This window comes from Poecile atricapillus, chromosome 2 (genome assembly GCF_030490865.1).
Source record: "Poecile atricapillus isolate bPoeAtr1 chromosome 2, bPoeAtr1.hap1, whole genome shotgun sequence".
NCBI classification, from domain to species: domain Eukaryota; kingdom Metazoa; phylum Chordata; class Aves; order Passeriformes; family Paridae; genus Poecile; species Poecile atricapillus.
This window is the reverse complement of record NC_081250.1, coordinates 111,650,076-111,667,203: the sequence shown is the minus strand read 5'-3', so window position 1 is coordinate 111,667,203 and position 17,128 is coordinate 111,650,076. Positions and strand designations below refer to the sequence as shown.

Sequence of the window (17,128 nt, the reverse complement as noted above, 5' to 3'; positions counted from 1 at the left end):
CTTACAGTTCTAGTCGCTTACTCACCAATTGGTTTGTTATTCCAGAACAGTGGATAAAGTAACTCTGAAAGTCTTGGTAGATGCACAAACAAAATAAGCAGGTTTAGCAAGTGTCCTGCAACAGCTTTACCAGGTCTGTACAGCTATTAACAGATGGGAATAATGCTGTCAACATGTCACCTCCCGCCTGTCAACAGCCCCCAGCACTGCCCAGACTCCCAGATCCCCCTCCCCAGCAGCAGTGTATTCACAGAACTGATCAGTTAGGCATTTGCTTGACTTGGACAGCCCACATGAACTGGAAAACCTTTACAACAACATTGCTCTGGGTCATGGTGCACTGCACATGTACAGCTCCCACCCTGCCTTCCAAGGAATTGAAAGCCAGAGGATGGATGGAGGTGCAGAGAGAGGACACACCTGCTCTGCCTTCTCACAGGAGCTCTTCAGGGGAGCAGGCAGAGCTGGTAGAATTAATGTATTCTGATTTTTGTATTTCGCAATTTGTGGTTCAGCTTAATTTCTGTCCTGTGGGAATTATAAATAGAAACCAACAGAAAAGAACATATTTGACAGCAACTCGATTTTGCTAATTAGAGTTTTCTCTTTAAAGCTGAAATAAATCTGAAATGCAGAAGTCACACAAGTGTCCCCCCTGCCATCTCCCCAGCCATGTGTGTGCACTTGTACCCTGCCTGAGTTTGACATCTATGAAGTTTTAGACTGATTGTACGCATTCAAATAGAGTTTATTAAAATATTTAGTATATAAAGTAATTGTAAAGCTCTCACGTTGGAATGCATTAATGGTACCTCCTTCAGCATGTGTGTGTGTGCTGCTAGTATCTCCCTGAAAAAGGAATTTTCTCTTTCCACTGGTTTTCATCTGAATAAATTTCAAATCCATAAAATAAAATATAATAGCAACAACATTAATATTATTATTAATAAAAAGAAAAATAATAATAGCAGCAATAACAATAACAACAACAATAGTAATAACAATAACCACCCTCTATTATTTTTTCGTGCTAAAATGAGTGTGCAAAATTGAACAGAGTTAGCACCTGTGTCATTCAAATAGATGTTAATGGTGACCACTCATAGCAAGGGTTTTAAAGAGGTGCTGTGGATCTTTGTAATCATTCCTTCTTGTGCATTTTAAAAGCTCAAATTATTTGAAAAAGCAAAAACTGTCTCCCAGTTTTTTTCCCTGCGACCTCAGAACAGTCCTCCTTTGCATTTGCAGGTGCGGATTAGCTGGGAACCTTGGCTGACACAGGTGATAATAAGAGCTGTGGGCTACAAACCTACACAATGGCACCATAAAATGTTAATTTACCATTGCATTAAAGCAGGTATTTGAGAAAATAAACAAATGAACTTGGACAAGTTTACAGTCTCTGCCCCAGGAATTTACAGGCTGCCTGGAAGCTCCTCTCCTACTTCATTGTTTAGTCTTGAGGCTTCTCTGAAGTTGTAATTTCTCCAAATTTCCAGACACCTGAATTCTTGAGGTTAGACAAGAGGTAAATATCTCATGCAGAAAACAAAGACACTCTTGAGGAAGAAAATACTCAAAGCCATAAAAATAAGGGCCTTTGCTGAACTACAGTAAGAGCTAAAGGGAATTGGGAAAAGCAATTCCTCTTCTCTCTTTTGGAGGTCACAGATTACGACTTGTGAATCTCACTGAACTTCAGCCTTAAGGTACACTGTGTGTCGGAGAAGGCAGGGAGAGGAAAGCTGTGACTCAGCACCAGGTTTCCTAGAGCCAGGGTGGAGAGCATCCTCCTGCAGTGTTCATGGAAGCGCTCTCCAGGCAGATATTTATCCTCAAGCCAAAGGCAGCACATGGAGATCAGCACATCAGGCCTCCTGGCTGCTGGAAGACCAGGGTTGCTGTCCCTGGGGCAGGAGAAGGTGGCTCTGACCCAACTGTGTCCCACCAGTGAGACAAACCTGGACAAAATGCCGGTCATGTGGATGACCAAGGCCTGGAGAAGCTCATCATGGCGCAGGGATAGGACCTGGAAAAGAAAAAACCAAAAATTTTTAGGTTGAGAGAGTGAAGGAGGAGAGAAAATGCAGCAATGGCAGCAAAAATTATGCTTTTTGGTTATAAATTGAAAGTATAAGCCAACGGTGGGGTTTTAGGTATGACTTTATGCTTAAGGACAAGGCATTAAATATCCCTGAAGTCCTAATTAACTATTTGCCCCTAAAAAACTCAGGGAGAATAATTCCAGAGGGATTTTATTCTTTCCTGGTCTCATTCCCCACTGCCCATTAGTTCTACTGAAGACCTGGAGGGATGCAGAACGAGTCACAGGACCAAGATTTCACAGCAAGCTGTGCAGTAGCTGGAGCTGCAGTGTGGAAGGAAAGGCTGGCTGAAAATCGAGCTGCATGCCAGTGGCTTGGCTCACATCACACCAGGATTATTGTCTCTACATGCAGTGAAAAGGGCTGTTGAAAATTTGAAGTGTGGTGTCATGCCAAAAATCTGTGCTTGTTTTTTTTTTTTTTTTTTGTCGTGAAAAAAGTGGCATAACTCTTTAATTCCTACAATTATTTTCTTTGGGAAAGTTCTTATCTGCAATAAATAAACCCCAGGATTTTGATTTTACTTCACTGCATTTTACTTTCTAAAAAATTTTATTTATTTAATTTCTGTTTTTCTACCTGAAAAAGCCAGGATACAGCTGTTACTGGAGATACAGTGGATGTTTTTAAGAAGACAGATGTGCTGATGATTACTGTAAAAAAATTACATACACATTCCTGTTTCTCTGCATTTTCTATAATTATTTGAATGGGTTTTGCATTTACTCTCTGATTTTCTTCTCTACAGGTTTGTAGTATGTAAGAATCAACTACTCCTTTTCCTGTTTCATATCTGTTGGATGTTACTTCCTAGATTCTTTAGAAATGTAAGGAAAAGATGAGAAATTCTCCACATCCTGGAACCCAACAGACCAGAATATTGGCCTTGATTTTATGCTTTCGAAAATAAGATCTTTGTGTTTTATGTGACTGGGTAATGGATTAGACCAATATTCTTCTATCAGGACTGGGCCCATGTTAATTTATTTTTCCAAGCCTTGCTATGCCACATGTAAACAAGTATAAATAATGTCAGTAAAGAGTTTTACTTGCAACTAAGACAGAAACCTTGACCCCTATGGATAGATAAAACATACAAAGAAGACTTTATCTTCCTACACGTCCTTGCCCTGGTTTCCAAGACTCTTCTGTTGTTGGAATGTATATAGGTTCTTGTAACCATGAAAGATAGACATGCAAATGAAGTCTCAATTATGCAGAGATTATTTCTTCCAGGATTATGTTGTATCACCCCTGTGTAGCAGCAGATCTTCATGGATTGTACGTTTATGGCAGGCAGAAAATACAGGAAGAAAGGCATTGGATGGAGCAAAGTATGGACTGGGACCAGCCTGGGTACCTTTAATTTTCAGTATGAGTTAATTTATGAACACTTCCAACTCGGCTGAAAACAAGTGTTCCCTGAACAACAATTTTGCAGCTTTACAAGGAAAAGAAATCACACTTACCATAGAGGCTGGATTTTTAAGAATATTTAAGGCCACTTTTAGGACTGCAATATATGAATGAAACTTCAGCTTCAAAAGCCCATCTACCATACAAAAAATACTTCATATTCCTGCAGTTCATTTATGCTAATGTATCCAGAAACTGAATGTGGTTATAATAAGGTGGAATCCCTTTAAAAAATAAAAGGATTCTGTTCCATGGCATTGCTCTTGCTAATGATTTCCAAATTAGATTTGCATAACAATCTTTCTTTTCAGACTGTTGGTCCAACAAATCATGCTGCGACACTTCTGGTTAAGCTTTGTTCTGCAAGTACTCTGTAACAGTAATTTAGTTGTCAGTTTTGGGGCTCTGGGAGCATAATTAGGTTTATGCAGCTAAAGACATGTCCACATTTCTCTGTGGGAAATTAGATGAGGGGAACTGCTGGGTTGGGCTGAACTTGCTGGATGTCAGACCAGAAATTCTGGAGCAAGCTTGAATAGCTCTATAGACATATAGAATAGTATATTGAAAATAAGTTTTCCTGGAGTTACATCTATGGTATTGCTAAATGGTGTTGAAATGCATTCATGAGCCATGAAGAAAAAAAATTTCATTACTACTGCATCCTTTGAGAAAAGTTCTGTCTGGATCAGGGGAGCTGCACTAGTGCTGCTTCAATCAGACAAGGCTTGATGGGCAAGAACACCTCGTTGACACTTCAAAGAGCCACTGTCTCTTGGCATCTAAGAGGTAAATTTGGACTGAGGACAACCACTTATGTCTGCTGATGTTAGCAGGTGAACATCTCCATCACCTCAACTTTTTATACTTCCTTCATGTGTTTTTCCTGGAGCATCCCATCTCTGGAGGAGGAGACGCCTGCCTGTGTTTGGCATGGTGGGACCCTGACTTGCACTGCAGCATCTGCACGCTCTGAAGGCACAAAACCAAGGCCAGAAGGTTTGGTGGTCACTGTGCAGAAAAATCGGAACCCTCACAGCAGTAGGATCTCACAAAAGAAGAACAGGTGCTGGATTTCTGAGGCAAGAAAAAGGCAGCTCTTGGGATATAGTTGGGTATCATGTCTGGCAAGGAATGGTCAGCAGCACTGGCATGAGGACACAGGCAGTGCAGCTCTCACCTTCACCTGCTGGGAGCTGTTCATCCTCTTGTACAGTGAAGATGAGAGCAACACGATCCATGCATAACCTCTTCCAACATCTGCCTCGCCCTGAGTGATCTGGAATGTCACTTTTCTCCACACGAGCAGTCTCCTTGGGGTGTGTGCGCATGTGTGTGTCCGTGCCAGGGATTGCACAGGGCTGGGCACACAGAGCTGCCTGGGGGCACCAAGGCAAACACTTCCACAGGGGATCTCTGTTTCTAGGTCATCATCAGACCATGAATGTCTAAGTGAGCACAACAAAGTAAATACAGCAAACCAAATTCGAGTCCTCTTCTGCATCCTTAAAAGTGCTTGTTTTTCTCTCAAGCTCATAATTCCTAGAAACAAGTCCCTGAATGTTAGATGTAGCTACCTAGGCAACAGGGCATGATGCAGATACTCGACACAACTCAAGCCTTGCCTTTCCCTGTTTTTTTTTAATGTGTTGGCCAAGTTCTGTATTCAGAGTTGAGACAACAAATGCTATAGATATTAGTACAGATGGTCTATAGCAAAGGAAGGGGGAAGGATCTGACACACGGATTCTTGCTTTCTGAATTAGCACACAGCTTGGTAGGAAACCTCACCCCAGAATTAGGCTGGCTCGTACTTTCTGGACAAGGCCACCAGTTTTTCTGTATCATCTGTTAGGTGGCTAAAGACATGAATGTTATTTCCATCTTGGAAAAGGTTTCAGCTGCCAGGAAAACCCTCCATGGTTATCCATCACATTTCAGTAAAGGGCTGACCAGATGCAGTCCTGCTATCAGCTCAAGAGAGCTATTAGGCCAAATTTCTGCCTGCTGCACCTCAGCTGTACCTAATGGCCCAGCCATGGCAGGACGGAGCCCGCTGTGTCCCTGTGGCAGGAAAACCACCTGCCACTTGGCAGTGTTGGCTGAGCAGATGAGATGTTTCACTCCCAGCAGTGCAAAATGTAAGGGGGATAATGAATTGCTTCCCAAGGAAAGCAGTAGCTGGCCACTGAACAGCCACTCAACCAGTGATTTCATTTGGTTTTAGTCCTCTGGGTTTGCTCCCGTTGGGTTAAGTGAGGCATCCCCAGCTAAACACAAAACAGTTTAATTTTTCTGCTTCCGGGCACCATCAGCCTTGGCAATCCCAACTTGCAGTCAAACCCAGTTAATTTTTCTGTTGATTATCGCTTTGCCAGACAAACAATCAATACTAGAGCTGTGCAGACTTTGTATAGCCTCTATAAACCCAGTTTTTAATTGGTGAACAGGTGTCTGTCTGCATAGATCTCTCATGAGTGCAACCTTACAAAAGGGTTCTGCATTCCTCCTTCTTGCATTTATACATGAACTCAATTAATTAATTTGTGGGAGCTTAGATCCAAAAGTAGCAGAAAACATGTTTCTGCTGAAGTGTCCTCCACTAAGCGCGTGACTCAGAGCGAGTGATGAGAGAGAGGATTCCCTGGAAACAGCACTCCCTCAAGTACTAATTGCCATCTGCACTAACTTCAGTATCAGCCTTTCAGCTGAAACAAACAGTGTATGAGCCCCCCCATCTGCTGGGGGGCTGGGTCCCTGGGCAAATGAGCTGAGAGCCAGGGAGCAGCTATTATAGGTAGCAAGTGGAAAACACTCCAGACAGCATGCAGTGCCATGTGAAAGGACTAAAATAGAACTTTTCTACTTTGAGGAGAGGTCAATAGGGTTGCTTGTCAGAGCTGAGGTCTCTTGGGGGGGATTTCTAAGTTGAATTGCACCTACATAATGAATATGATGATGGAAGTGCTTCTTACAGAGCATGCAATCTTGCTTTTTCACATGAAGGCAGATGCTAAAGAATTGCAGAGACCTGTTAAGCACCTGATTCCTACTCATAGCAACAGTGTTGGTGCAAAATGGGGGATTTTAGTCTACTGCCAGAAGCCTGAATATACAGTAAAGCAAAATAAGCAGAAAAAAAAAGGAGTGTAACTGGACTAGGCCCCACTGTTCTATGAATATGTTTTCATGTTCTGAGAGGTGCAGTAGGGGAGGTAACAATGTGGATCACAGGAGTACAAACACATTTGGTTGTTTGGTGAAACCAGGAAACGGTTTTGGATGTCCAAAAGGAATTTTTTGACCTGAACAAGGGATCACATCCAGGAAAAAACATAGTCTGGGCCCCATAGCAGCTCCCATGGGAAGTGGGACAGGAAGGCAGCAGTGAGAAACTTCCTTCCCAGGTGAGCAGCAGCCCCTGCTCCCTGAGGAGGTGCTGAATAGCAACGCCAAAAACATAAGGAGAAGCGTGACCTTTTTTTTTTTTTTTTTTATTTTTTTTTTGGTCAGGAATGTATCAAGAGGGATCAAAACTGAACTGAGCAGTAACAAGAAAATCAGTCAAAACATGAGCATGGAGGGTGCCTCTTCCCTGAATGAGCTTGCCTGCTGCAGGCAATGTTGGGGTCCAGCAGCAGTGCTGGGCTGCAGCTAGCAGGGGAGAAGTGTTAACTGGGCAGCCTTTATGGCTGACAATCAGCATAACAAGCAGCTGGCCTGACACATCTGCCATCTGGTCACTGCTGAGTGTTATGTAAAAAATGCAAGCCATGAGGAAATTAATTTGCTAGTAGTAAATTATCTTGCATTAAATAACAAACTACATTCTGCAGCATCACATACCAATGACAAAATGCACCATGGCCTCCTCCTTCATTGCCTACACAAAAGTAACTACTCTTTCACATCACCTGTCTCTTTGGTCTTTATTACATCCAAGCTGCATTAACCACCTTATGTTATGCATTAACCATCTTTGTATGATGTGGTTGCACAATTCCCCTCCTCCCCTGTGCACATCCCTCAGCCTTGTCCTAGGAGCTTGCTAGCCCAAAGCAGCTTTTTTAGAAAGCCCCAGAGTTTTGGGCCCTTAGAAAAACATATTCCAGTCTGGGACCTGTTTCATGGGGAAGGGGAAGGCTGGGAGAAGTGTCTCCTAATTCTGCTGCTCTGCCTTTTGCAGCCAAAGGCTTGGTGGAGCAGTGCTGGCAGCTTGGGATAGCTGTCCTAATGCACAGGCAACTCAACTGGTGGCAGTGATTTAGGAGAAAGTAAATGTGAATCCTTAATCTGCGGATTATCTGGGATATTAGACAGGATGATCCTGAGGCATATGAAATGCTTCAATACCTTCTTTCTTTGTGGAACAATAAAGATTTTCCTTCCTACCCAACATATTGTATTTCTCTGACAAACCCAGCTTCATATTCCTGAAATAGTGTCTTAAAAGTTTCATCCAGACTTAAGCGCTGCTTGCAGCAAAATACACAACTGCTGAGCAACAGGCCTAAGCAAATTTTGGAAGAGCAGCCATAGAACTGTGTGCTGCTGAATGAAACTCTTAGGTGCTTTCAGAGAATTCCAGCTTTTATTCCCCTAGTTCAGTGCTGATGCAGCCAAGGAGTCAACTGTCCAGATCTAAAGACCACATTTTATTTCTTTATTTTTATTTCATGTGAATTTTATGTTAATTTTATTTTTATTTACTTTTTATACTTTATATTTTATTTCCTTTTGTAAATAAAACTAATTTATTTCCTCCTGTATGAGTCTGTTCTCCTTGCAAAGCGCAGTTAGAGTAACCAAGAGCAAAGAGAAAAGCAGCCCTTGCCTATAAATTAGTTTTCACTGGTTCCTTTGTTCCCCAGAGGCCATAGACTTGATTGTGGGTTAGGAAGCAACACAGCAATTTGGGATTACGCATGGATAAAACAGTTATCCACATGAGCTGATGATATGTCATCATACATTACAATCTTGTGGATGTGAATTTGGAAAGTTCAGCAGATCTGGAAAACAATTCACAGTGTAAAATGATCATCTTTATTGAAGAACATCAACATGTAGACAGGGGAATTAGGGCAAATAAGCCCTGGTGATTTATAGGTTACCACAGCAGTCGGTGCTGAAGGAGGCAGCAGACTGGGCTTTATCTGCTTCCCAACACACTGGGGTATCTGCTAAGCAGATAGAGAGTATTTTTGGTGTGCTGCTACTGCTTTCCATCTAACAGACCCCTCCCTGGTGTAACTCACTGGCCAACTAACAATGCTGCGTGCACAGCTGGGGATTTTTTGGATGTCAGGGACACACTCTGGGACAGCAGCTGCAGCACATCTGCTGGGAAGGGCTGCCACCATACCCAGCTGCACCACTGGGCACTCCAAATGTTGCCATGTCCTAATGAAGTAGCTCCAAGCACTGCATCAGAACACAAATTTGCTGCTTTAAGTGCCAGCTCTTGCTTTGCAACTCCACACTCTTTTAGGTTAGCAACCAGTTGCAATTACCAACAACTATAAGGAAAGACATCTTAAAAAGTGTAATTGGAAAAACAGGTTTCATATTCATCTGCAACAGAAGAACGTGTGACTGTGTAAGGTAAAGCCATTCAAACACACCTCTTCCAACGTTTTGTTCCTTCTAAGGCCAGAGAAACACAATGGTTAAGAAAAGAATTACACTGCTGCAGATAGTTTAGGTTCCTGAGAACCATGTACTACCTTTTAAGTTTGTAACAGGCACCTTGTCAGGCCCTGATGTATTCTGCTTATGCTCACTTTCATTGCTGTTAAGTGGATACAGGGGCAGGTGTTTTACAGATGGGGAACTTCATTTTCAGGTTGTGAAACTGCTAAAGATACGGAGAATTAAGAAAGGAAGTAAGAAGAAACTGCTTGGGGCACTGAAAGCAGGGGCTGCTTGGTGCCAAGTTCAAACTCCTGTGGAAGGTGGTGGAAGGAGTTCTCTTGTAAAGTGGTAGAGGAGACAAAGACTACTTGCTGCACCACAGGGATACACTTTCCTTCCCTACTGAAAAAAACGGGTTTGGGCTCCATGGGACAGGACACCCAAAACCAAAATAAGCCACAAACATGATGCTCCATAAATTCCTTTTAAAAATCTTTTTAATGAAGAAATAATTCCATTCCAAAATATAGACACACAATTAAATAGTTTAATCACTTCAAAATATAACATGTCCCCAGTAGGTTCCAACACACACACACAAAACAATACTTAACAGCAATACAAAAAACCCATACAATAGCAGTTCTGTTACAATACCAATGAATATCGTGACATCTTTAGTGTCTCTGTATCTGTCTCAAGTGGTGTCAAGTACAGTAGTTTTAAAAATGCGTTGCAGTTAGTAGCCTCAAGATGTAACTCTTCGTACTTTTTTTTTGGTTCAAAGGTAAAAATGCCCTTTATTCTTCAGGACACCATGGAGTGCTTGTTGTTCACAGCTCCGTCTGCTGAATTGAACCAATGTGATTACAGCAACCCGAGGTTGCAATATTTACAAGGTCTATCTACAGTAATTGCCAAGAACCAATAAGGATGGGAGAAGATGATGACTGAAAGTAAAGGCGGACACACTTATGATAAATTATGATGCAACAATTTGGCTCATGCATATAAGAAAATACATATTATATCACAACAAAGGCCACACACCTTTTTATGCAGTTTAGTTAACATTACTACTTACAGACAACCCATTCTCCACCTTCGCTTTGGACATTCAAGGACCCTATACATCTTCACATCCCTGTCTCCTGATTCCAAACCACTGGTTTTCCTCCAGTGACAGTAAAACCACCCGGAGTTTTGATGGCTGTTGGTGGGCCATTGGTAGTTAAGAAAAGGGCCGTACCAGGGACCTCTTCTGTAACTGTGTTTGTTTTAATGACCGCAAACCACAACCAAAATAATATTCAACAAACAGACAAAGACCAGCTGGGTGAAAATGCAGCCAGCTTAACAGTTGGAAAAATGCTTAAAATAGACATTTGCAGAGCTAAGTAAGAGGTGCTTCATCTCAGAGCTCCAGGGCATAAGGGACCCAGAACTCCAACTCTAAGGGATCATCTTGTTGACACCAGCCTAAAAGAAAGGTTATTAGCCAACTTCAGTTCTTACTCCTAGCTCGGAAGCTCTTGCAATGGATTTAGTCTAATGCATCTATTTTAAGCGTGGTGATAATGAGCACGCAGACATTAAGGTAATGAGAGGGATCTATTACTTTGGGTACAGTTAAACATGACATGGGTTGAATTAATCAGCCATTGCATGTAGCTGTGTTCTAGCTTGTTTTCTCCCTGTTCAGGAAATGCTTGCCTGGAATCCTGAGCCGACAGCAATGTCTACAGGTTCACTGGAGTAGCTTAAAACATGGAGTGCTAGGCACTAGTGGAGGCTAACTCATTCCTGAGAGGAGGTTGGAGGAGGGGACAGCGGAGGATATGGTGCCTACCTTGCCAGGATAGCACATACCCCAGGAGCAAAGACCAGTGATTGCAAAAATGAAAAGCTTACATGAAGGTATCTGGATCCCTTAGTATGCATTTAGATGTCTGAGAGCGAGCCCAGATCCTCAAGGATATACAGACAAGAGATCTGCATACATAATAAAATGATATGAAAGTGAAAAATGGCAGCAGCTCTTTCATACAGATACTCATTCCCTAACACATAGTGCCCAGGGAAACAGCCACGAGCCTGGAGAATGCATGCAAACAAGTGGACTTACTGGGTCGAGCTACATAGCAATCTCACGTAAATACGGCAGCACACATCCACGTCACCATGAAAGCAAGGACAGACAAGCCACGTTAACCTGCTTTAGAAGGGTATCTCATCACTTGCTGTAGGCAAACTGTGCTGGTGTGAAATATCTGTATGAAACACCACTGTTTGCAGGGCTGTTAGACAGTGTCACTTCAGGTCAGCCAGGTACTGGAAGCCCAATACCGTATATTAGGGCAGTGAAGTTACCTTGGCACAGAGGTGGCCCTGAGCTAACACTGCACAGCTCAGGAGGGCCGGATGGCCAGCATGGAACACCTCCTGGTGCCCCTGCCTGGCTGCTGCTCCAGCTGTCCCTGGCCTGGCTCTGGCTCCTCGGCATGGCAGTGCCATGTGCCACAGAGGTACCACCTTTGTTTCAGAGCAGGGTGCTCTGGGGAGCACGCTGATACTAGTTTGTGTCAATGCCTGCTCAGGAGTGTCTGTAGGTTTGTAGTCACAGCAGAGCAAACACTTTTTAGCCAGCAGCCTCATTGCCTAATGGTCAGGTCAGTCCCATTTCTCCTGAAATGCCTTGATACTGGAAAAATACTAAACTGGATGAAACTCCAATTCTGCAACTGTATGCCTGTCCTTTCGAAAAAATCCACTGCTCTTCTTGTGCTTTTCACTGATCGCTATTTCTCCATCCAGCTCTGAAAGAGTCTCACCACACATTTCCAAGAGGGCATGCAGAACATCTGGTGGCTGGCTAAGGCAGTACACATTCGGAAATCAAAAGAAAACAGTTGCAAGCGCACTTTAAGCCTGTACATTTAAAGCTGAAGGCCTCGAAAATAACATAATGGAAGGGGGTGGGGAGTAAGAGGAGGGGCAGAGAGATGGAAAGAGCTGGTTTGTTGAACACATGCTTACTAAAGCTAAAACATCAATGAAACAATACCATGGAGGATTATACGTAACATCAGTCAGTTCAGGGATCTTATGGCACCTGTGGTTTATAAACAGCTTTAGCAACGAGTATTTCAAAACATAGTTCACAGTTTTAAGAAGATCTGTGCTGATTTAAAAACTAGATTCTATATCATTTGAATGTCACCTTTTGTATATGATATCTATTTGGAAAAAAAATATTTACACTAACTTCTATGGCTGATTTGTTAGATTATTTTGAAAGAAACATTCCTAAGTTACACATTAGCCCTAAACTAGAGAAGTTTATTATTATTATTAATTATATTATTATAATTTTTAGTACATTTTGTATAAGCCTTAATTTAAAGACTTGCAAACAAATTGCAAATATAGTCTGGTACTTTTTTTTGGGCTACTAGATATATACACTCAGGAGTATAATCATTCAGTGTTAAATGCATAATTGTCGCTTTTTATTTCTCCCGTGGAAAGAAAAATGTACAGTGTATAGTAAACTGATCTACTAAAATCTCAAAGTATTCAGAAATCAAATTTCTAACTATAAACAGTATTGTCATTGTAAACTGAACAGGTTCAATATCATGTGCAAAGGGTTTACGTGAGTTATTAACAGCGCCGCTGTGTGTGACAGCAGCACGCGCATCAGTCTGTTTGCTTCACCAGTAATGAGCCATGTTACAGAAGATGTAGCTAATATAAGTTAGCTTTAAACAAAAGTCTTGTTGTCAAAAAACACACATCTACAAACTACAACTCTTAGAACAAAAGTACTGTGCTACAGTCCTCAGAACTTAGTTATGTGATTTTTTTGTCAAGAGACGCTGCACCTCTTGGTTCCACTCTTCCGTGAAGTTCGCAGCTGAGTTTTCTTCATCGTCTGTCCGAAAGCAGCTCTCCTCATCATCAGTTCGTACGTAGCTTTCATTGTCTGTCTGACTGCAGCTTCCCTGTTGAGAAACGTTTATGGAAGGTTTTTAAAGGGTGCTGGTTTAACGTGCTGCAGCCATGCAGGCAGAGCAAGTAAAGCCTACAACTGCTGTTTTATTGGGAGAAAAAGGGAGCTGGCCAATTCCTGTGGTTATCCCACAAGAAGTTAAAAAAGGAAAAAAGCCATTCTAGCTAGGTGAGCCATAGGTATTTGAGCTGTAAATAAAAATTTACAGGGCATGTGGGAAGTTGGAAACTTTCCTTGCCATGGGCAAGAAGACTGTTGCCTGCTCTGCTGTGGGACCTTGGGGTAAAACTCAGTCTGCAATGACATAGATTTGCAGTGTTCCCATTTTCCCCTTCCACTTTCACCTTCCAGATTGCTCTATAAACAGATTATTGAAAGTGAAACCATGGTTTATCTGCCTTGTGCAGTGTTCAGCCACTTGATTTACAGTCATTCACCATCATGAGCCTCCCCTCACATGTAAATGTCTTGTATGTTTTACTGTGTCTAAGAAAACCTGCAGATACTTGAAAGGATGATTCTGGATGCTACAGCTTATGAACAACCCAATCCACTGGTACACCAGTTTCTGCTGGTGCTTCTCTGTATCCTGAAGCATCAGTGAGCATGTTAAATTCCTACAGAAGAAGCATCAAAGTTTTAGTTGGTAATAGAAAATGCTTGGTAAGTTACTGCTGCTCCTTTCTCAGAACTATGTCAGGACCTACAGTTAGGTAATACTGCAAACTTCTGCTTTTAGCACATTTATTGTAAAGGCACTGTTTACACATTTGACCCTTCCTAAGTTAAGGAACACACCCCTTTTTCTTTTGAACTACCTCAGCAAGAAAACCAATCTGCATTGCATGAGCTATGATAATCACAGCACAATATACCACTCCCCACACATGAATCCTTTTCTACTCATTTCAGGCATAAAGCTGGTCTAAGAGATGGGAGATGAAATGCAAATTACTCTGACAAAAATAGTTAAATTAAATCTGATGAATGAAGAAAGGTCAGGTAGTTTAGTTTGCTGCTTCTCCTTCCTGAGACCATTTGATTGTATTAATTATTCAAGCACAAACACTTCCACCCCACTCCTTAGTACCTAGGCATGCCAAATGGTATGACGATCTTAATTTAGTGTCTCCTTTACTGTGAGATGGTTACAAAAGACAAGCATTAACATTTTGTTGATAAATGCAAAGGAAACCTGCACTGCAAGTCTAATGAGAGCTTCATAAAAAATTTCTGAAGTACATTTTAAATGGTATCTTTTAGAAATAAGACATGCACCTGTACCTCTTAAGTCTGCAAACTAATTTGGTAATCTTAGCAAAGGAATGTTTTGCCCTTCACAATTCAGACAAAACTATACAAATCAAAGGCATGGAAGAGGTCAGTTTTCAGCTGGCTTCAGGTTATGTAAATAATAGAGTTATTTAAACTGGAAAAGATCATTCAGTCCAGCCATTAACCCAGCACTGCCAAGTCTCACCACCACTAAACCATGTCCCCAAGTGCCACATCCACACGCCTTTTAAATATCTCCAGGGATGGTGACTCAACCCCTTCCTTCGGCAGCCAGTTCCAGTGCTTGGCAGCCCTTTTGGTGACAGAATTTTTCCTAATACACAAAAATCTCATATTTTGTGATGGTACCATTATAAACCACAAGAGTAAAATAAGCTTGTGAAGCATGGGAAGCATTAAGAAGCATTGACAGTAGAGTTAAGTATTTGGGTTTGCTTCATATTTTCTGGATAAATTACTTCTCTTTGGTGGACTGTGAGAAGGGTTATTCTAAATTCTCCCCAGGCTTCTCTCTGTTCCACAGCCAGTACTGGGATAGAGATATTTTCCTACAAGAAATAATGAATACTAATGAACCTCAGAGCTTCAAATTCACTGCAACATTTTGGAAGTGCCAATATTAATTCCAAGTTAAGACTCATGTGATTTGTCATGATATAAAACTGTTTCTAGCCCTCTTCTGTTACTTAATCCACAGATCCTTTTCTGTTACTTGTCATTCAGTGATTTTTCAAAAAACAACCCTATCACTTGTGTAATTTTAGATTTGAATTCACAAATTTAAGGTCCTTCTTCCCTGTTAACTTGGTCACAGTTTTTTAGAGCATTTTTTACGCCTACATGCTAAGTAGAGGAGGACTTAGGGAGAAAAATAAACCAAAAAGAAAAGAAAAGAAAACCAAAACACAGCTGAGTGAATGTAGCAGACATTTTTGAAAATTTCTGTGCTGTTATCCTCCTGTTATTTTCATATGGAAGGGTCCAGATAATGCTGGCTTTTATGTATTTATTCAAGAAAAACTCAGAAAGACAGGACTAGACTGACCACACCATCTCCCTTAGCCCATGGGTTCTAACACCTGACATCTGATAATATTCCTAATCTCTGCTGATAAACATGAAAACAGAGGTTCCAAAAAAATGGCAAGAAATGAAAAAAACATGGAAGTGCTACTCAACACAAATTCTGTCCTGGAAAAACAGTCAAGTTGAAGACATAGTATTTTTAAAGAATGCATTCATATCACAAATTTGAGAGGATTTGGGTTTTTTAAAAAAATCCCACCTGTTTCCATACAAACCATTCAGTCACTTATGCAATGGAAAAATGTCACCCACAGACACCCAAAGCCTCAGACCCCACAACAGTTCATGTTATAAGGTTGTGAGAGAGTGAGAGGGTTTGGAGTGGGAATGGAACTAAATCTTGAACTGAAATAATGTTTTTGTCAAGATAGGGAAAATCACAGCTAAAATCAGAGAACAAAACCTGCAACAAAGCCTTCTCTCTGTACTCCCTCTCAGTGGATGCCTTAGGTCTGATTTCTGTTAGCTTTTCACACCTTCTCTCCTACTGTAATAATGTGCATATATGAAATACGCATGACCAATTCAAATGTATGCCAGCACTAAGAAAGCATACCTTTAGAAAATCTAGGAAATTGTAGGTCTTGTGAGGATACGTCCACTGCACGAATCAATAGCAACTAATTGAAAATGACAACTTCTCCACCAGTTTATGAAATGCAGGCTTTCTGCTCCCACTGGCAACCCTTGGCAAAAAACCAAATGCTATCAAGGGGATAAAGGTAAAATAACATCCAAGTTGCAGTTTCACCTAATGTCGAGATCTGCCTAGTACCTGCCGAAAACAAGCTCAAATTCACGCTGTTGCTTTACTAAAAATAAAACAAGCATATTTAACATAAAAAGTAAATTGAAAACGTTATTAAATTGTATTTTATATATTACTGGAATCACTTGCTCTCTTGGGCATTTACTATACTAGATGCTATTTAAATTTAAATGCTATTCTGGGAAATTGTACATAGCACTTTTAAAGATGCAAATGCAAACAGATTGCAAAAATCATCAATCAAATAACATCAACTTCAGATGAATGAGGAAATGAACAAAACTCTGTAGCTGGTCACCAGCAGCAATATCATTCATAAGGAGCTACAATAAACTGATCTCATTTTCCCCATCTTTGGTTTGCTTGTTTTTTTATTTTATTTTATTTTTTTATTTTAATAAGCACAAATGTAATACTGGTGTGAGATAAAGGTTTTCTACTTCCTATGGCCACCTAGGGCCATATTGACTGTATTCATACCATTATTGGCTTGAATAAGGGCTTAGAAATAAAAATCTTCACGCAGCTTCTAAGCTTCAAGCAAGAACCCAATGAAAATTGCAAAAGCACTTTACATATCATGACTGGTATAAACTATTTTGAAGTTATTTTTTCAGTGCTGTGAGAAATATAAGTACCAAATAAAATACAGAAGATATGACAGACTTCCATATTCACAACGGAGTGAATCTTGAGAAGATTCACTTACTGTGTGAAGATGTATTTGTCAAAAAGTACCGTAATACATTTTGTTCTTGTGGCTATAGGTGAAGTGTCAAGTCCACCAGTTCTGGATGCCAATTTCTGTAG

The 17,128-nt window shown here is 41.0% G+C and overlaps 1 protein-coding gene across 18 annotated transcripts in view; it reads right to left on the bottom strand.

Moving 5' to 3' along the window:
• Positions 1 to 9,634: 9,634 nt before the first annotated feature.
• DTNA (dystrobrevin alpha) overlaps positions 9,635 to 17,128 on the bottom strand; it is a 226,291-nt gene continuing 218,797 nt past the window's right edge. For 17 of the 18 annotated variants that reach the window (XM_058833825.1, XM_058833822.1, XM_058833824.1 and 14 more), the window contains one exon: positions 9,635 to 13,159. In XM_058833825.1, coding sequence (XP_058689808.1) covers positions 13,004 to 13,159 — 156 coding nt within the window. In that variant the 3' untranslated portion in view covers positions 9,635 to 13,003. The remainder of the gene's footprint in view (positions 13,160 to 17,128) is intronic. The other variant, XM_058833830.1, reaches the window with a different exon arrangement.